This window comes from Garra rufa, chromosome 8, assembly GCF_049309525.1.
Source record: "Garra rufa chromosome 8, GarRuf1.0, whole genome shotgun sequence".
In the NCBI taxonomy this organism is placed as follows: domain Eukaryota; kingdom Metazoa; phylum Chordata; class Actinopteri; order Cypriniformes; family Cyprinidae; genus Garra; species Garra rufa.
This window is the reverse complement of record NC_133368.1, coordinates 45,911,915-45,934,322: the sequence shown is the minus strand read 5'-3', so window position 1 is coordinate 45,934,322 and position 22,408 is coordinate 45,911,915. Positions and strand designations below refer to the sequence as shown.

The 22,408-nt window shown below is 32.6% G+C and overlaps 1 protein-coding gene across 3 annotated transcripts in view; it reads right to left on the bottom strand.

Annotated features, from left to right (window-relative positions):
• Nucleotides 1-20,334, bottom strand: part of cobll1b (cordon-bleu WH2 repeat protein-like 1b) — a 97,220-nt gene extending 76,886 nt beyond the window's left edge. The window contains exons 1-2 of one of the 3 annotated variants that reach the window (XM_073845794.1): nt 20,150-20,334; nt 15,304-15,378 (exon numbers count right to left, since the gene is read on the bottom strand). In XM_073845794.1, the coding sequence (XP_073701895.1) occupies nt 15,304-15,378; nt 20,150-20,190 (116 nt within the window). In that variant the 5' untranslated portion in view covers nt 20,191-20,334. Of the gene's footprint in view, nt 1-15,296; nt 15,379-20,149 lie in introns of all 3 variants that reach the window. The other 2 variants (XM_073845792.1, XM_073845793.1) reach the window with 2 other exon arrangements.
• Nucleotides 20,335-22,408: the final 2,074 nt, after the last annotated feature.

The following is a 22,408-nucleotide window of genomic DNA, read 5'->3' as shown; positions in this document are numbered from 1 at the left end:
ACAGAAATAATGGAACACGCTTGGCCATATATATATATATATAAAATACAGTATATTAATAAAAAAAAATCATTTACAAATGTTTAAGTAGAAAAGATTTATTTATTAAAATAATTAATAGAGGAATAATGGAAATAATAATGCAACTAATCATTAATCATTAACAGAATGTAAATTTGTATTAATATATAGCATTACACAAATTATGGTAATTAATTATTAATTTAACCAAATCTAACAAAATACAAATAATATAAAAATAAATATTTAAATTTGTATTAATATATAGAACTACATAAATTATGGAACACAATTTGATATAGGCATATACATATATATATATATATATATATATATATATATATATATATATATATATATATATATATATATATATAAAATACAGTATATTAATAAACAAAATAAAAATAACAAAATAAAATAAAATATAAAATAAAATAATTAATAGTGATGGAAATAATAATGCAACTAAGCATTAATCATTAATAATATGTAAATTTGTATTAATAATATTGCATTACACGAATTATGGGGAAAAAAATTGGTATAGGTACATAAAAATAACAGTATATTAATAAAATGAATAAAATAGGTATAACTTTATAAAGATAAATTTAATAAATAAAAATATATATATACACAATATATTAATACAATTAAATTAAATTAAAATAAAATAACTAAAAATAACTAAATTACAATAGCAAAGTAAAAATATTTATTTATTAAAATAGTTAATAGTAATGGAAATAATACATTTGTATTAATATATAGTATTACACAAATTATGGAGAAAGATTTGGTATAGGTACATAAAAAATTGTATATTAATAAAATTAAAAATAATGAACACAACTTAATCTAAAAAAATGCAAATAATATAAAAATAAAATATTTAAATTTGTGTTAATATAGAACTACACAAATTGTGGAACACAATTTATAATAGGTATATATATAAAATATTGATTATATATACAAATTATGATTACACAAATTAAGATTTGGCATAGGTACATATAAAACATGGTATATTAATAAAACAAATTAAAATAAAATAAGTATAAAAATATAACAAGAATAAAATGAATATAAAAACATTAAATATTAACAATATTAAAGTAAAAATGTTGATTTATTAAAATAATTAATAAATAATGCAACTAAGCATTAATCAATAGAATGTAATTCATTATAGTATTTAAATGTGTATTAATATATAGTATTAAAAATTATGGAACGAGATTTGGCATAGGTGCATATAAAACATGGTATATTAATATAATTAAATAAAATAAATATAAAATTGTTTATAATATGACAGTACAGCATACAGTATAAAATTGAAAAATATATATAAAATATAATATTAACGTTACAAATTTATTTATTTATTATTAATAGTATTGCAAATAATAATGCAAGTATGCAAACAATTATTATTAAGTAGATTTAAATTAATAAATATTATTACATAAATTGTGTAACAAGAATGGGAATAGGTAAACAAAATACAATATATTCATAAAATAAGATAAACCAAAATATTAAAAATATAACAAATATAAAAGTAAAATATTTATAACTTTAAAGTAAAAGAAAAATGAAAATGCAAGTGTGCAAATAAGCATTAATAGTATATAAATGTGTATTAATATATAGTATTACAATTGTGTCAAATATTTGACACAAGTACATAAAATACAGCAAAATCCATCAACTAAAATAAAGATAAAAATAACAAAAAAATGATATAAAAGTTAAAACATTAAGTAAAAATGTTTATAAAAAAATTCAATAATCACCAACCAACAATACATAATATATAACTAATAATAATGCCACAAACAGTACATTTGTATTATTATGTAGCATTACACAAATAATGGAACAATGTTTGGGATAGGCAGATATAAAATATAGTACATTCATAGAATGAAATAAAATTAAAGATTAAATATAACAAAAACAATATAAACTATATATAAAAATAAAATATTTAGAATATTAACTGAAAATATTTGTTTATAAACAGTTAATCGTAACACTAACACAACTGAACAAATACTGTAATCATGAAAGGTATGTAAATAATTAAATTAGAGAAGCATTAAAAGCCACAGTTTTGATTTCATGAGCTCTCTATGCCATTATAAAGCTGCATGGAAACTATGCATTATGAAAAGTGCCTTAAATGGCATGCATATTTCATTGGATAGTTTCTGGACGTCTTCATCGGAATGGAATTAGTAAAAACATCACAAGACGGCTGTACAAAAAAATCAATCAATATGTGTAGAAAGCAATCTTCTAATGAAATCTGATATGAGTACCTGACACTGGGAATAAAACTCAGAGATTTTTAAAACAAGATGGACACTCTTGATAGAAGCCATTACGAACTGGCGAGCTCTGCGGCCTGAAATCCAGTCCCTGAAAGACTCTGATCTCTAAGTAATGCGGCAGATGGACATTTATACCTCTCATGTTACATTGAAAAATTACTACAAGTGGAAACGGTCCCCTTTTTATATTTTCATGTGCTGAAAAACAATATGTCTTATCAAATGAAACAAAAAAAATCATGTGTAGTTTGGGAGCAGGTTTCTGAAGTCAATCCAAGTGGTGTTGGCCACATGCAAAACTCACAACCATGACGCAAGGGTGTTGTTGGGGTGTTTCTAGGGTTGTATCATCCACAAGTCTAAAATTAAATAGCTTGTAATAATAACAACAACAAGTCATGATTGGATGTGTCATTCATAAACAGCATAAATAGTGCTGAATTAATTACTAGAAGTATAATACTGTACTTAGTGTCAGCAGTATGACCACATTACAAACCCTAAGTATGAGTAAAAGTAACATGCTTTAGAAAGCACAGTTGCTTAATGCTACCTGACAAAGTCTTCTATCTGAATTCTTAGTTAAATCAATTTCCATAATATTCATTAAAATGCTATGTTAAAAAAGTATCTAATAAAAATGACATAATATATAATTAATATATAGTATTACTTAAATTACAGTAAATTAATCAAATAAAATATTAATTATTAGTAATGCAAATAATGCAACTACATTGCAATGTACATTTGCATTAATATAAAGTATACGCAAATTATGGAACAAGATTTGGCATAGGTACACATAAAATAAAGTTTATTAATAAAATAAAATAAATATAAGAAATAAAATATGTATAATTTTAAAGTAAAACATATTAAATGTATTAATAGTAATGCAAATTTTATAATTACTTATAATAATTTATAAGTAATTTGCGTTAATATAAAGTGGAACAAGAGTTGGCATAGGAACACATAAAATACAGTGAAATAAAATAAAATAAATATAAAAAATAAAAGGTATAAATTTAAAGTAAAACCTTTTTGGAAAAGGATTAACAGTAATGCAAATAATAATGCAACTAAGCAAAAATCATTAATAGTAAGTATTATACTATTTATGGAACAAGACTTGGCATAGGTACACAAAATAAAGTTTATTAATAAAATAAATAAATATAAAAAATAAATATGTATAATTTTCAAGTAAAAATTATATAATAAAATATGATATAATATAGAATTAATATATAGTATTACATAAATTATGGAACAAGATTTGGCATATGTACACGTAAATTACAGTAAATTAATAAAATAAATATTTATAATTTTACTGTAAAAAAATATTAAAATAATTAAGAGTAATGCAAATAATAATGCAACTAAGCAAAGAATCATTAACAGTATTTGAATTTATATTAATATATTGTATTACACAACTTATGGAACAAGATTAGGCATAGGTACACATAAAATACAGTAAAATAAATTAAATAAATATAAAAAAAAATAAATATGTACAATTTTAAAGTAAAAACATATTAAATGATTAATAGTCATGCAAATAATAATGCAACTAAACATAAATCATTAATAGTATCAACATTTGCATTAATATAAAGTATTGCACACATTTTGGAACAAGATCTGACATAGGTACATATACAATAATAATACTAATATTATTTAATAATATAATATAATAATAAACTGTCAAACTGGGTCACAGATTGTAAGACCATTATTCGTTTGCTATTTTTTATTTTTTATATATGTACATCAAAAGTAATACAATTAATTATATTCATATATATATATTATGATTATTAAACAGCTTCTACATTCTGCATCACAATAGTAATAATAAAACAATTAATAGTGTGTGTTTTAAGGACGTAACAATATCAAAATCAAAAATACAATAATAAAAAAAAGACAAATGAAGACTTTTTGTACATTTTAGAATTTGATTATTTCATCTAATGTATTTTTGAGAGTTCAAAATTAAGAAAAAAGTAAGTGCCAAAGCATAATGTCCTAAACACAGAATAAGAAGTTTAAATATATTTTAAAAACTACACTTTTTGCTTGGAAGACCTACTGTTTCATATCGTCATGCAACCACAATATCGAGATATTAATAATACTGTTCCACCCCTATCATAGGTTTAATTTATTTATTCTATTAATAGCAGAACCACACTGCTGACATTTATAAGTTCTGACTTACGCAGTTTGTAGTATGAAGTGCAGACTAATTTACGCTCAGAGTAAAGAAACCGACTTTAGAGTGGAAAAGTCTGCAACGGGGCATTTCTTCAGGAAAACTGTGAGCTCTTTCAGTTCCCACAGCAGGTTCAGCATGTTTTTTATGACGTGAGGAGACAATCTCAAAGCCTAGACAGAGTTCTGTTGTGAGTTTCTTGGCCTGGTCGTTAAAAAGAGTCGGTTCATAAGACTAATGTGTTTATGAATCGGTCTGCACCGGCTAAAACAACACAATGATTCAGCTAAAAAATGAGTGCAGGGAATGCTGTCAGACACATTCAAGAACTTCTAATAACACCAAATATCATGCAAACCGCAAGTGTCCAGTTTCTACTTCATGCCAACGTCTGTCCTCAAGTGTCAAGCAAGCACATGTGCATACTAGCAAACACAAACGCGCAGTTGCGCCAACAAATGTGTCACACTTGAGGAACTCGATGTGCATCATCTTCTGGAACGCAAACTAATCAATTTAGAGCATATTCCTTTTTTGCCGCATTCAAAGTGGTTTACGGTCACTGCCTGCAGGCCTGACAGCAAAACAAAGAGCCTCCATTCTCCTGTGTTCTCTGGAGTGCTGCCACATGCTCTTTCAGTGCTCCGAGAAACACAACATAGAGAAATAAAGCCCTTGTATTCCTCAGACAGGAAAGGCAGTGCGAAATCAGGAGTTCTCATGTTCCACAGAGAGAAACGCTGCATTGAGTACGTGTGGAAGTGTTGAGGAGGCCGGCGTGTTAAATACAGCTGTTGAGAGAGAGAGAGAGAGCGAGAGCGAGAGCGTGTGTATGTGTGGAATGTGGAGGAGTCAAGACGTATGGTATGTACTGAAGATCTATGGCATCTACAGACACTGGCTCAGCTCCAAATCAAAGTGAGCCGTCTACGTAGCCGTCTTATTTTATAAGGTGTTTCAACAGTTGTGTGGCAGCAGTGTGTAAATCTGCTTGAGATATACAATGTCAGGGTAAAAGAGGAATTACAAGTGTTGTGTTTTGGGATGCACCAACGAACAAATGAGTCTCCATAGACTTCCTCCATCTGATCTGCTGAGGACACTGTGGTCACAAGTCCCTTGCTTGTCCTGAACAGTTAAACTGCCCGCTGTTCTTCAGAAAAATCCTTTAGGTCTCACAAATTCATTTTTGTGCATTTGAACCCTTTCCAACAATGACTGTATCATTTTGAAATCCATCTATTCACACTGAGGACAACTGAGGGACTCATATGCAACTATTACAGAAGGTTCAAACACTCACTGATGCTCCAGAAGGAAACACGATGCATTAAGAGTCGGGGGGTGAAAACTTTTTGAAATTTAAGATCAGGGTAAATTTTACTTATTTTGTCTTCTGGGAAACATGCAACTATCTTCTGTAGCCTCTGAAGGGCAGAACTAAATAAAAAAATTAGATATTTAGGCAAAATAAGAAAAATGTACACATCTCCATTCTGTTCAATAGTTTTCACCCCCAGCTCTTAATGCATGGTTTTTCCTTCTGGAGCATCAGTGAGCGTTTGAACCTTCTGTAATAGTTGCATATGAGTCCCTCAGTTGTCCTCAGTGTGAAAAGATGGATCTCAAAATCATACAGTCATTGTTGGAAAGGGTTAAAACACACAAAAACACTGGGACCTCCAAGATTTTTTTGAAAAACAGCGGGCAGTTTAACTGTTCTGGACTCATGAACAACTATCACTAAACAAAAAAACAAAACAAAAACAGCTGCGGATCATTCAGGTAACAACACAGTATTAAGAATCAAGGGGGTGTAAACTTTTGAACAGGGTCATTTTTATAAATTCAGCTATTATTTTCTCTTCTGGTCAATATGTAAACGTCTTTTATGTGAAATATTGGCTTTTTATGGTGTCATTGTTACAGTGTAATTGAACATTTAAGTACTGGGTAATATAAATTAACTACATGTACTTACTATATGGTTAGGGTTAGGATTAGGGTTACTTGCATGTAAGTATGCATAATTAATTGTTGTTATAATAGTAAGTACATATAACGTGTAACAAGAACGCCTAAAAATAAACTGTTACCGAAATATCCTTTTCAGGTCAGTACCAAATAAACAATAACATGCATTTTGTATGATCCCTCTTATTTTGGTTAAATAATTAACATTTTGCAGATTCTGAAAGGGGGATGTAAACTTTTGACCTCAACTGTATCACACGTTTGTTTTCGGAATTGCCTTTTCTGAAAGAGCTACTTGGCACTCTGTAAGGCTACTAGAATGATTGCAAACAGAAATGTGGTAGTTAAAAATTGCATATGAAAGCAATGTAAAGTCGACCGCTTGAATTTGTCAAGCTCATAATCACAAGTGGGACTAAAAAAGTTTGTGATAGCACGACATGGCACCACGAGACCAGCTATGCCCTTATGTATATCGCGCCATGCTCCTCGTCTGTGTAATTTATAAACGCGCATTTATTATGCACAGTACAATGAGATGACTGACTGAACATATAAGACTGAACACCACTACTGAGAGTTTCTGACATTTTCAGTGCATGAGATTGTCCTGTTTTGTTTTTGACGGCTCTTGTAACTCCGCCCACTTTTGAAAAGGGGCCCGGGAGCACCAGCTCATTTGCATTCAAAGGGACAAACACAAAAATGGTACAATCTGGCTCATACCCTAAAAGTGACAATTTTTACAAGCTATAAAAATGTATCTGTAGGGTATTATGAAATAAAACTTCATAGGACATCAGAGACTTTTTTTACATTTTGTAAAAAGGGGCATAGTAGGGGCCTTTAAAAACCATGCTCCTAACATAGGCCTTCTAGCAGACAGTACCTAATTTTGGCCAAATTCTAAAGCAGCACTGCATGCATCCTTCTCATGATGCTAGAATGGCAATATAATTAATTTAACTTAAAAACTTCAATAAAACTTTAAATCAAGACTATTTTTCCCAATATTTGCATGCAAAAATAATAACTTCCATTCAAATGTATAGGGTAGGTTTTTGAAAGAAATCTTTCATTCTCACCAAAGCTGCATTTATTTGATCAAAAATGCAGTAAAAGCGGTAATATTTTTTTAAATAATATTGCAAGTTAAACAAACAGTTTTCTATTTGAATATATTTTAAAATGTAATTTATTTCTGTGATCAAAGCTGAATGTTCAGCACTATTACTCCAGTCTCCAGTGTCACATGAAGCTTCAGAAATCATTCTGATGCATCATATATTTTTTTTGTGTGGAAACAGTACTGTAATTTTGTTTTCAGGAATGTGTGTGGTGTAGAAAGTTGAAAAGAATTCATTTGTAATAGAAATCTTTTGTAACATTATAAATGTATTTATTCATGTTGGATCTTTTTAATGCATCGCTGCTGAATAAAAATTATTTTCTTTCAAAAACAAAAATAAATCCTTTTGAATAGTACTATATTTTTATGCAACACATTTAGGATGCCCATGCAGAGGTTGCATTTCAGTTAGTGTGCTGCCTAAGTAGGCATCAAAGAGCTTGCTAGGTTTTAGAAGGTTTTTAGTTTTGTTACCACAAGAGCGTCTCATTGAAAGGATACCCTATTACTCAAGTGAGCAAACGAAGCAAGAATTTAATGACGCTATAGTCTGGCCATTATTAAGTATGGCATGCAACAGCTAACATATACTGTATTTGAAGGGATAGTTTACTCAAGTATGACCATGACCAAAATAACATTTATTCTCCATTCTCAAATGCATGCTTCCACACATTCAAACACAAGCTATTCTTATATTTCATGCATACATGTTTTGACATGTATGACACACTTAAGTGTTTACTATTGTCCTCTTGCATTATTGTGCACACTATTTTCAGTTTAATACTGTTAAGCTGCTTTGATGCAATCTGTATACTATAGTATAAAGCACTATATAAATAAAGGCTGACTTGACTTGACTTGACATGTATGAAGATGAGCAAATGATGACTAAACTAAAATGCATTTAAAATGAGAATGAGAACCATCCCATGGCTTGTAGTATTTTTTCTACTGTGATTTAAAACGTAAAGAGCCATTATTAGCTTCAAATTGCCGCAAGCTGTTGATGTCTATATTTCCAGACTCGTCATTGTTCTATAAGCGTCTTAGTTGGGAGTTGTCTCTTAAAACCACCCTAAACCTTACACGGTAAACTGTACATGTTAAACGCCGGGTTGTTAATCATTCTGACGATTCTATTGAGAAAACACCCATCCTGACACCTTTCATTACCGGCAGAGCGTTCACTACACACAAACAACTTCAAAATTACATGATATCCGGCACTAATCCAGACAACTAGAAAAGAAAAGTCCAAGGTAAATGTCCAGCACTCTGTAGACACAGCCTTATGTGGGTTTTGCCAGGTTTTAGAAACCACTCGTCAATTTGTAGAGTGTTATGGTGTTTTGAGTAGTTGCCAGTGCTAGACAGATTACTCTCAAATTATAGCCTGTGATGTTAAATTTGTAATGAAAACTATGTTGAAAAATGTTCATTGACAGCAAGCTTTTTTCCCATGACTAAAACATTATTTTCCTCCAAGGACAACAGTAAGGTCAATAAATGACTACTGTGTAACTTTCAACATGCAATTATCATTTGACGATAAAAGATAATTTTTTTATTGCAGACTGCTGTACATGCATCTACTATGCATGCTTTCATGTGTGTGGTTGCCAGATAACAAGTTGAAACCTTAAAGGGAACCACGGGTATTAAAACTTGTATGGCTTAATATAATGTAACTGATGTCTCTTACTGAAATATGTCATAGAAAGCCCATGAAAGATATAAAATATTTAGAAAATCCACATTATTTCAATGAGGCAAAATGGTTGCACTCTGTGAGCTATTGGCGCTACCTGTTGCTATTTTTACCTCAATGTAACTCAGAATTAGCAACTGGAAAAATAAAATACTAATATGATGCCACCTTGTGGGGCTTTTAGTTGTGATTTTCAGTCTAAGGGCAACAAGAAAAGCAATGGAAGTCTTCACTGCTTTCCTAGCGATAAGAAGAGGAGAAAAGAATGGGAAGACGCCTTTGGATGAATAAAACTTCCACTAGATGACATCCAGGCAGGATGTAAACGTGACACTTGTCATGACGCCGCAGCCACTGAAGGAGTTCCCCAGCGTGGATTTCATTCGATATCAGGAGCATTTATAATCCTTTTGTGGAAAATTTGATTCTACGGCATTGGGTTTATGTCTATGCTTATATATTTATCGCCCCAAGCTCTTTCAGTAGTTGTTGTCATTGTATCAGTATTTTATTTTCCGAGCTGTGTTGTGGAAAAAATAGCAACAGGTAGCATCAGTCAGGGTTGCCAGATTTTACAACAAAATCCATCCAATTGCTACTTAAAACTGGCCTAATCGCATTTCGAGAGGCGTCCCACATTAAAAGGTAGCCCAATTCCGCAGAAAACATTCAGATGTGGCAACACTGGTGCCAGTAGCTCACAGAGTGCAACCATTTTACATCATCAAAATAATGACGATGTATTAAACTGTGTGGATTTTTTAAAATTTCATAAATCTTTCATGGGTTTCCTACTACATATTTAGTTACATTAAGCCATACATGTCATAATACTCAGGGTTCCCTTTAAGTTTTGCAATCTGGCAACCATGCGCACACACTCTCTCTTCATTGCAGAAGCACAGACGATGATCTAGTACAAAACACCGGCAAACAAGTAAGCTGTCTGTTTAGCGATCTCCATGTAAGAGAACTAAATAAAAGTGTAAAGTCTGTCATGAGATCTCGACTATATTATTTGCAATTGTTTTAATAGAGAAACATTGCAATTACTATCAGGAATTTCTCTGTTTTAATATTTTGTTTGTTTTACCAGTTTCCACAATGTAGACAGAGAGAGTGCATAGGTCTTTTACACTGATTTCTATCATAAATAGCCTTTTATAAATCAGTACACTAGATGAGGTCAAATAAACCAGCACATTCTCTTGATTTTTGCTTATTGGTGAAAGTGCAGTACCTGAAATATAAAAATACATTTCTCAAAAAAAAAATTTGGATCTGGTTCCATTTTCTGCATTTTTGTCTGTGTTTTGACAGTTCAGAGTCACTGTACAAGCGAACGCCAAAATCCAGAATTAAGTCTGACAAGTTCATCCACTTCGTCTCGCAGTGCAAAGCACTGTAAAGGTCCTTGTACACTGAGTTCAGAGAAATTTGTGGTGTTCTTTATAATATTTGGCTCCAGTCATTAATTACTCACCCTCAAGCTGTTCCAAACACAAATTAATAGATTTTTGCCTAGACAGCAACAAAACTGACATGTTAAAGGCCCAGAAAGGTAGTAGGGATCATTAAAATAGTCTGTCTGACGTCAGTGGTTCAACCTTAATTTTATGAAGCTATGAGAATGCATTTTTGTGCCCAAAGAAAACTAAAATAAAGACATAAACACATGCATGTTGTGTTGCTGAATCAAGAGCCGGGATGGTTTTGTCCAGTGTTGTGATGTTATCTAAGGTGTTGCTAGGTGGTTTCAAGGTCCAAAATAACATCACTGTCCTTATACTGTATAGCTTTCAACACCGGATTGGATAGAACAGCTGTGTGAGCAGTGTGTGTGTTAGTATGAGAGTGTACGAAGAGGGAAAGATAGAGTGTGAGAAAGTATGGAAACATCTGTAATAGCACTTAAGTGCTTCCATCCCCCGTCCCTGAGGTGACACTTTCTTGTCAAGGCCTGGTCCTTGCCGCACCAAGGTAGATGTGCCTGTGTTGATCGTTTGGAAACGACTTAAGATCACACAAGATGACATCATAAGCGAGTAAACATTCCGACAGTTATTCACACCGCCGTAGCCGTCCGTCCAACTCGGAATTCCAAGAACAGATGTCAAGAGCGCAAGGAGCCAAACTGCAGCAGCGTACAAGAGTCCTGCCAACACCTGCGAAGTTCCACATCTTGCTTTCATATTTGCAGAGATCAAACTTAAATTCCCCTCATTTGTCAGTCTCTTCTTTTACCATTCGGAGCTTCCAGAATATGAGCACATCGCTAAATGCGGGCACATCTGCAGTCACCTTATTAGCAGTCTCACATTGTCTGCACTTTCTTGAGGGGAAATCTGCAAAAGAGGCTGGCTGTCAAATGTGACCCTGGACCACAAAACCAGTCTTAAGTAGCCAAAAATACATTGCATGGGTCAAAATTATCGATTTTTCTTTTATGCCAAAAATCATTAGGACATGTTCCATGAAGACATTTTGTAAATTTCCTACCAAAACGTTTTGATTAGTAATATGCATTGCTAAGAACTTCATTTGTACAACATTAAAGGTGATTTTCTCAGTCTTTAGATTTTTTGCACCCTCAGATTCCAGATTTTCAAATAGTTGTACCTCGGCCAAATATTGCCCTATCCTAACAAACCATATATCAATGGAACGCCTATTTATTCCGCATTTATTCAGCTTCCAATAAATCTCAGTTGCAAAAAATTGACCCTGGTTTTTTGGTCCATGGACACATGTGTTGTATGGAGGTAAGAGTGCAGCATTTGTATTGGTAGAAGGAAGCATTATCAAATTAGCCATAATATTTAGTCAACAAACATGCAAAAGCATGCGTATAACTTTGTGAATGATATCAGCGTTTCTGCATGTTTTATTAAGGTTAATTTAAGACTTCTTAAAGCAACACCAAAGAGGTTTTTTTTACCTTAAAATAATGTTTCCGAACTCATGTCAGTGGTACAAGATACAAATCGTTGCAAAGCAGCTGTACAAAAATGTAGGCTACTACAATACATGTAGTAGCTTATTAGTAGTGACTACTGTATGTCACGTCGATGTACATATGGCATAAATGTTAAAATCAGTAATGGTGTAATCAAACAGATGATGAACACTAGTAATGATTATGTGTTGGAATCAAACTTGTAGAAAAATTGTGTAGTGCTGTATGTTTTTTCAAGGCTGGCATCATCGGTGGTCCTCTGAGGGGGTTGGCATCATCTCTTCTCGGGTATTCTGAATCCAGACTTAATAGATTAGGGTCTGGATTTTTTCCAGGCTAGCCTATATGGACAGCCATTTAAAAAATAAAAAAGTGAACTTGTAAAACTGTGGTGTTAAATGTGATACGTGATACTTTTGTGTTGGTGCACCAATGCAACCAGGGCAAAAAATTAGTCTAGAGCTCTGAAGAGACCTGCAGGGCAACAGGGTAAAACCAAACATGAGTATGAACCAAATAACCAAACCTAATGTGAAAACAATCCAATTGAATTGTGCAACTTGGCAAAAGGCTGAAAATTCTGATTTACAAATACTTGCACCACAGACATACAGTAAGACGGTCTATGGCCTGATGCCCCACAGTGCCACAGAAACCAAAATCCTGCTCCCGAATTACACAACAACGTCTGTGCGGTTAAGAGTCATGCTGTTTAACACAACAAAAGTTTCTCTTCGTAAAGCCCACGGGCAACACTAATCAAATATTTCTGGGTGGAAAATCAGAGCGTTTGCAAGAGGCTCAAAAGGCTCTCATAAAAAGCCTTCAAAATATCAGACTCGCCTCTAATTAAAATCACAATAACACAGGGATGTGCCCATAGCCAACGTGGGAGACGTAACGTGTGTGTGTGTGTGTGTGTGTGTGTGTGTGTGTGTGTGTGAGAGAGAGAGAGACAGAGAGAAAGAAAAAATAAAGCAGAAAAAAGAGAGTTATGAGAACGTGCTGGAAAAAAATCTCTCAGATTTCATCAAAAATGCTTCCAGCCATTGGAACACTCTCAGCTGACATCATCCTCCGTTAGCTAAATCTGAAGCCATGGAGCACAAATTTCCAAACTCTTAAAGTCCAAAGTGTGTTAATAAAGATCATATTTGACGCTAATGCACATGGAGGATTCAACGTCCAGATTTCCACGCTCATGATATAGACGGCTAATCGGCCTCATGTGGTTTTCAAAGACCAAGTTCTACGTCTGGTTTGTGTATTTTAAATTTCCTAGTCTTCTGATTCCTATTCCTGCCCCACAGCCATGGATTATTACACCAGATAAGCACAATTGCCTCATGAAGTCAAATTATCAAGCATCACATCGTCATTTTTCACTAATCTCCAGTCATATCTGAGAGGGAAATGAAAAGCGTAGACCTTGTTCTTCACTAGATGACTCTAGTCCAGTAAAGTTACAAATGCAATGCAATTACATCCTCATTTCCCCAGCAAAGAAATTAAGCAGGAGATTTCTGCAAGAGTCTCCCCTCCCTAAAGATCATTTCCCATGACCTCCACATGTGTCCAAGAGCGTTTCTCAGCTCTGCTCTGCAGGCAGGAAATGCACTGATGTCAAAGGTCGAGGCAATGCCTACGACAACAGAGACTTTAATTACAGTCAGTCTGTCTTGTAAACAAACACACAATCAGAGACACATTTAGAAACACAACCTCCAAATCTTCACTCATAAACAGCCCAGTCTGCAGTAACAGAACACATGAATGTTGTTCCTGTCGAACGCATTACACTCAAAATAGCTTATTCCAGACTTCACATCATGCATTATTATGAATTGTCTTCACATAGAGCTGGAATGTGAAATGAACTGTTTGCAAGTTTAAGAAAACTGGAAAAACCTGCTGGAAAAATGACAAATATTAGCTAATGTTCCTCCTCACTGCAGTTAATCTTTATATCCACAATATGAAAGAACATATTACAATCTTTCAATTCACTTTCCTATCAGACTCAAATATCTAGACCTGCTATAAAACTAGAAAATTATGACAAAACGTTTTCATAGTTCTTCCCATGTCGTTACTGTATCTGTCAGCCTTCTGCAAAATCCCTTTACTAACAAAAGCCAGCTCCTTAATGACTTCATCCTCTAGGAGGATGTGACATCATACATTTCAATGGAAAAACAACAGCACATATGTCAGTACATATTAGAAAAGTTCATAAAATCGCAACTCTTAAAGCATTCAATCCTATTTGATCAAATTAAAAATTAAACAAGTTCAAAAACAAAAAAAAGTATTTTAATCAAACTGTCTCCCTCAGCTCATTAGACTGCAAAAAATGCCTTTCTTAATTAATTTTTTTGCCTTGTTTCCAACCAAAATATCTACAAATTCTTAAATCAAGAAGGATTTTCTAGACAAGTAAAAAGTATTTCCTTGTTTTCAGAATTAAGAGATTAGGTGAGTTTTTGCTTAGAACCAGCTAAATAATTTGCCAATGGGGTAAGCAAAAAAATCTTATTACTATTACTTATTACTAGATTATTTTTCTTACCCCATTGGCAGAATATTTTGCTTGTTTCAAGCAAAAACGCAGTTAACTTTGAATTTTTTTCTGAAAACAAGAAAATAATTTTTACTTGTCTGGAAAATCCTTCTTGATGTAAGAATTTTTAGATATTTGGGCTGGAAACAAGACACAAAATCTAAGTAAGAAAACTATTTTTTTCCAATGCATTCCCATGTTCTTCCTTGCATAATATTGTAAAATGTTTTAAAAAGTTATGAAATGAAAGTTTTAGGGAAACAACACAAGCATATGCATGACTTTAAGTTTGAGTTCAACATGAACTAAACAACAGAAACAACAGAGATCAAACCCAAAGCTAATGAGTAAATCTGTCAGTGCTTACGGTGTACCTTCGGTCAGGCGGTCGGCTGTGTGCATCGCCATCCATCCCTGCAGCGGCCTGCACGGCTCTGAAATCCCTGGCACTGTAGGACAGAAAGCAAACACTACTGACTCATGACGCTGCCTTAAGGGAGTGCTGACAGATGGAGAGGTTAAACTAGACAAGTCAGTTCTGCAGAAGGTAGTGCATCCTTTCCCATCATACGTACCACAGTGTCAATAAAGGGCATGGTTGGCTTGTTGAAAAAACAAACATCTTGGTTTCAAGTCAATCTAAGTTGGCATGCAGGTCACCCAGCTGGTTTTAGATAGGGCTCTGGCTACTTTTTCTCTGGTCCAGATTGGAGACCAGCGAAGACCAGCAAACCAGTTTAGGCTCTTTTACATTTTTCTCAGCAGGGTGTGTAACAGGTGTTTTCCAAGGGAGGGAGGATGTTTATTTAGTCAGAAATATGAGGCTTTTTTAATTTAGTTATTGTTTTTGAAGCATGCAGTCCTAACTCAATGCTTTAGATGAAATTAATCAAAATCAGTGACAGCAAATTACTTTGTTACTTCATTAAGTTAGCCTGATGATATGGTTTTTGCACAAACATGCTAAAAACAGTATTCGAATCACATTTCAACATACAATTTTTATTTTATTAACAACTCAGACTTAACAGACAATGATCACCTTGAAGTTTTCTCATATGTGACCCTGGATCACAAAACCAGTCTTAAGTAGCACAGGTATATTTCTAGCAATAGCCAAAAATACACTATGTGGGTCAAAACTATTGATTTTTCTTTTATGCGAAAAATAATTGGGATATTAAATAAAGATATGTTCCATGAAGATACTCTGTAAATTTTCTACAGTAAATATATTAAAACTTAATTTTTTATTAGCAGTATGCATTGCTAAGAACTTCATTTGGACACCTTTAAAGGCGATTTTCTCAATATTTAGATTTTTTTGCACCCTCAGATTCCAGATTTTCAAATAGTTGTATCTCGACCTATCCTAACAAACCATACATCAATGGAAGGCTTATTTATTCAGCTTTCAGAAGATGTATAAATCTAAATTTTATGACTGGTTTTTTGGTCCAGGGTCACATATGGTAAATGACAACTTTGATAACTTATTTTTGTATTCAACACGGAAAAAGTTGTACCAGTTTAAATAGTCATGGCACTCGATTGCACGCAAACTTTGCATGGCTGTCAACTGTCAAGAAAAAGTCAAAATTATCACTACAATAGCCATTTTCAGGTATAATTTTTTTTTATTCAACTATGATAGCCTATGTCTAACATGACTCAAAAGCCATCTTCACATACATTTTCTAACTCCTTTTGTGATTCATGAGAAAAAGGTCAAAATAGTTTAATTTAAACTGAAATGATGTTTGATTGCACATAATGCCTTTTGGGTTGCTGTCAAGATATTGTCAAAGTCATCATCCAAGTCCTCTGAAGCTTTATAATATTTCATTTTGAGGTAAACTACATCTTTAAATCATAATAATAGACTACCTCTGCCATGAATGAAAAAACAAAGCTGTTTTCGATAATTAACCATGATTTGCGTTCAAGGTGATGCAAGTTCCAATCCTGATTCCTGACCTATTTTTTAAATGTCAAAATCATCATCCAATTCCTGAGGTTTAAAACATGATGAGAAGATTGCATTTTTGTGCTACAATACTGCTTTAATAAAATGACAGATTACCTTTAACATGATGACAGTTTACAAATTAGCTGGTAAGATTTGCGTTCCAGTCGACACAGGTTCGAATCCCACCTCGACATACATTTTTTTTAAATATACACGGCAAATCAGCAAAGAAAATGTCAAAATCAGCATTCAATTCTTCCGAAAGCAAGATTGCATTTTTGGGTAAAATATTGCTTTAATCAAAATGACAGATTACCTTTAACATGATGACAATTTTTTTAACAAATTAGCCGGTAATATTTACGTTCCAGTCAACACAGGTTCGAATCCTGCCTCAACAACTTTTTTTAAAAACCGCAAATAAACTTGACAGGTGATCACTAGGAATATATACATAAATCCCTTTGTGTTTCAAGCAGAAAAAAGCCTAAATAGTTTAAATAGTAATAATGTTTGACTGCACACAATGCTTTTTGGGCTGCTGTCAAGAAATTGTCAAAGTCTTATGTAGCTTTATAATATTTCATTTTGAGGTAAACTATTTCTTTAAAACATAATAATAGACTACCTCTGCTATGAATGAAAGCTGTTATTAATAAATTAACCATGATTTATGTTTTAAACCGCAAGATTAATTTTTTTATAAACTAAGCAAAAGAAGCAAATAAACTTTACAGTAGATGATCACTAGAAAGAAAATGTGACGTTTTATCCATAAATGCTTTCGAGTTTCACACACAAAAAAAGTCAAAATTATGAAATAGTAATGATGTTTTATCACAGTCATCGTCAAAGTCTTCAGAAGATTTATAATATTTCATTTTGAGGTAAACTATATCTTCAAATCATAATCATTTCAATTAAGGCAATGTAATTTTGAATCCCGCCTCGACATACATTTTTTATAAACTAAACAAAACAGCAAATAAACTAGACAGCAGATGATCACTAGGAAGAAAATGTGACATTTTATCCATAAATCTTTTTGTGTTTCACAAAGAATTTTTTTTATTTAAAAGTTTAAATTGTAATGATGTTTGATTGCACACAATGCTTTCTGGGTTGCTGTCAAGAAATTGTCAAAAGTCATCATCCAAGTCTTATGTAGCTTTAAAGTATTTCATAGCGAGGTAAACTATATCTTTAAAACATAATAATAGACTACCTCTGTCATGAATGAAAAAAAAAACAAAGCTGTTTTTAATAAATTAACCATCATTTGCTTTCAAGGTGACGCAAGTTTGAATCCCGCCTCAACATACATTTTCATATAAACTACACAAAACAGCAACGTTTTGACAAGCTTTTTTTTTTTAAATATCAAAATCATGCAATCTTCCAGAGTTTTACAATATCATGAAAAGATTGCATTTTTGTGGTAAAATACTGCTTTAATCAAAATGACAGATGATGATGATACAGTAGTTTTTAACAAATAAATCGGTAAGATTTGCCTTCCATTTGATGTGGGTTCGAATCTCGCCTCAACATACTTTTCTTTTTATAAACTAAACAGCAAATAAACTTGACAGCAGATGATCACTAGAAAGAAAATGTGACACTTTATCCATAAATCCTTTTGTGTTTCAAGAAGAAAACAATTCTAAATAGTTTAAATGTGACCCTGGACCACAAAACCAGTCTTAAGTCGCTGGGATATGTTTGTAGCAATAGCCAAAAATAAATTGCATGGGTCAAAATTTTTTATTTTTCTTTTATGCCAAAAATCATTAGGAAATTAAGTAAAGTTCATGTTCCATGAAGATTTTTTGTAAAATTCCTACAGTAAACATATCAAAATGTAATTTTTGATTTGTAATATGCATTGTTAAGAACCTAATTTGGACAACTTTAAAGGTGATTTTCTCAGTCTTTTTGATTTTTTTGCATCCTCAGATTTCTGATTTCAAATAGATGTATCTCAGTCAAATATTGTCCTATCCTAACAAACCATACATCAATAGAAAGCTTATTTATTGAGCTTCCATATGATGTATAAATCTCAGTTTTGTCAAATTTAACCTTATGACTGGTTTTGTGGTCCAGGGTCACAAATAGTAATGATGTTTGATTGCACACAATACTTTTTGGGGTCAAGAAATTGTCGAAGTCATTATTCAAGTTTTATATAGCTTTATAAAATTTCATTTTGAGGTAAACAACATCTTCAAATCATAATAATAGACTGCCTCGGCCATGACTGAAAAAACAAAGCTGTTTTTAATCAATTAACCATTATTTGCAATCAAGGCGTCACAACATCGAATCCCGCCTGAACATACATTTTCATATAAACTACACAAAACAGCAACGTTTTGACAAGCCTTTTTTTTTTTATATCAACATCATCATGCAATCTTCCAGAGTTTTACAATATCATGAAAAGATTGCATTTTTGTGGTAAAATACTGCTTTAATCAAAATGACAGATGATGATACAGTAGTTTTTAGATTTGCCTTCCATTTCATGCGGGCTCGAATCTCGCCACAACATACTTTTCTTTTTATAAACTAAACAGCAAATAAACTTGACAGCAGATGATCACTAGAAAGACAATGTGACACTTTATCCATAAATCCTTTTGTGTTTCAAGAAGAAAACGATTCTAAATAGTTTAAATAGTAATGATGTTTGATTGCACACAATAATTTTTTGGGGTCAAGAAATTGTCGAAGTCATCATTCAAGTCCTCTGAAGCTTTATAATATTTCATTTTGAGGTAAACTACATCTTCAAATCATAATAATAGACTGCCTCTGCCATGACTGAAAAAACAAAGCTGTTTAATAAATTAACCATTATTTGCAATCAAGGCGACACAAGTTCGAATCCCGCCTCAACAGACATTTTCATACAAACTACACAAAACAGCAACTTTCTTTTTAAATGTCAAAATCATCATGCAATCTTCCGGAGGTTAACAATATCATGAAAAGACTGCATTTTTGTGGTAAAATACTGACAGATGATAATAGTTTTTAACAAATAAGCCGGTAAGATTTGCGTTCAGTTGACGCAGGTTCGAATCCCGCGTCAACATACATTTTTTTATAAACTAAACAAAACAGCAAATAAACATGACAGCAGATGATCACCATGAAGAAAATGTGACGTTTCATCCACAACTCATTTTCGTTTCACGAATAACTGAGTCACAATAGTTTGAATGAGCGTGACGTCTCAAACCTACCTTAATCGCCCTTCAACTTTGGCGCGGCTGTCAACTGTCATCAGTCTCGCTGCCAATACGTCAAAACAGCATCATCAACAACAACTTCAGCAGGTTTTGCAGCGCCTCTTTCTGACTTAAAGCACTGCTTATAGGTCCCTGCATCACTTCTGTCCCGTTACCCTCTTAAAATTCTGCAACTCCCACCATATTTTCCAGAGTCCTGCCCCTGTCAACAGACGCTCCTCTGTTCCTATTCAACCGAGAGGGAGACGGCAGCCCCGCATATTCTAGTCATGACACGATGAGTTACAATCACTGCCAGCCCTCCCATCTTCACACTGGATTCATCGACTGTTCACACTCCGGTTTGACGCTGGAATGCGAATTTAAATATCGCCCCCGACTAGAAAAGTCCCAACAAAGCAGTGAATGTGCTAAAGTCCCACGTAAAGCCATGCGAGAGACTTCTGTTTGTTTGAGGGGAGACTTCTAGATTGAAAACTCAGCATAACTCACATAAACCATTGGGATGCGTAGGGAAAATGTTGACAAGTATGCCAATGATGATAATTTTTGTACATTTTCGGTAGTAGACCATTTTAGATATAGACGTGGCGAACCACTACTGGCAAAATAGCGACATCTAGTGTTTTTATCATCTAAAGACAGAAGGGAATTAGGAAAAAGGAAGATATTTCTGTTATTTACTCACCTTCATATTGTCCAAAGGTCGTATGCTGTCTCACAACTCCAAAGAGAGTTTCTGAAGAATATTTAGAGATACATTTTCCTTGCAATGATACAACATACGATCGAGTATTTTGTCACTTATCTTGAAGTAAACTCTGAAAAACTGCTCTTGTCTAACGTTAGTCGTCGATTTCTATGTATTTATTTATTTTCCTTCAGATTTCGAACATTATTCCTACTGTTGTTATTGAGGCGAAGCACTTGTGGAGGAGCAAAATGGCGTCTAAATAGGCTACATGACAATTAAACTCGCGGTTTTCTAGTAAATACTTGCTTAATATTTCCCTTTAGGTCTAAATACTGTGTTATTCACAATTATCCAATTTTTGGTCGACGACGGTCTCAATTCAATCGCTTATGAGTCTCAATAAATCATTTAGTTTCTTAGTCAAGTCTAGTGTTTCATCTCTGGTTAACCATGCTAACTAGGTTAGTTTGACCAATTAAAATCAGCCTAACAACAGACAAAGCATCATGGGAGGACTTCCTTTCCTTTTTCTGAAAGTTGTAAATAATATGTTTAAAACACAACTCAAACTAGTTGTTTGATTTAATGTGGTGATTTTCTCAATCTCAAATGCAAATTTGAAAATGGCACACAATATAAATATTCTTCATATATCATGTCATATTTCATCAGGGTTTTTTGTAAACAAGCAAATAAACTTAAAGGAAATTATAGGACAATGATATGAATTTTCAAACACATACTCTACCAGTCAAAAGTTCGTGTTTTTAGTTTTTTTATGTCTTTTTTTATTATTATTATTAAAAAACAAGACAATCCTGAAAAAAATACCTCACTTTTTTCTAAATATTGATAATAATAATAACAAATGTTTCTTTTTCATCAAGTCAGCATATTAGAATGATTATGAGGATAATGTGACACTGAAGACTGGAACAATGATAGTGAAAATTCTGCTTTGATTTTAAGAAAAAAAAATATATGTTTGAACATATATTCAAATAGAATGCAGCTATTTTTTAATAAGTAAATATATTTCAGATATTACTGCTTTTGCTGTATTTTTATCAAATAAATGCAGGCTTGGTGAGCAGCAGAGTTCTTAAAAAAATATTTTGACTGGTAATTTAGGCTATATAGAAAGGTTTTTACATTAAGAGTGATTTAGAGAATTATAGCTTTAAATATAATAATATATACTTTTACAATGGGTTTTCAGGTTTGGGTTTGCCACAAAAACATATAGCCGAAAGGCATTTAAAAAGTTAAAAGCTATCAAATCACATTCAGCTAAAGCTAAAGATTATCAGTGAATAACTTAAATTTGGGGCTTAAAAGACAGTTCAAGTCATAAACAGTTTAGGTCAAAAGTTTACATCCCCTTTCAGAACCTGAAAATTTGTAATTAGTTTTACCAAAATAAGAGGGGTCATAAAAAATGCATGTTATTTTTTTATTTATTTATTTTTTGTACTGACCTCAATAAGATATTTCACATAAAATATGTTTACATATAATCCACAAGAGAAAATAATAGGTGAATTTATGAAAATGACAGA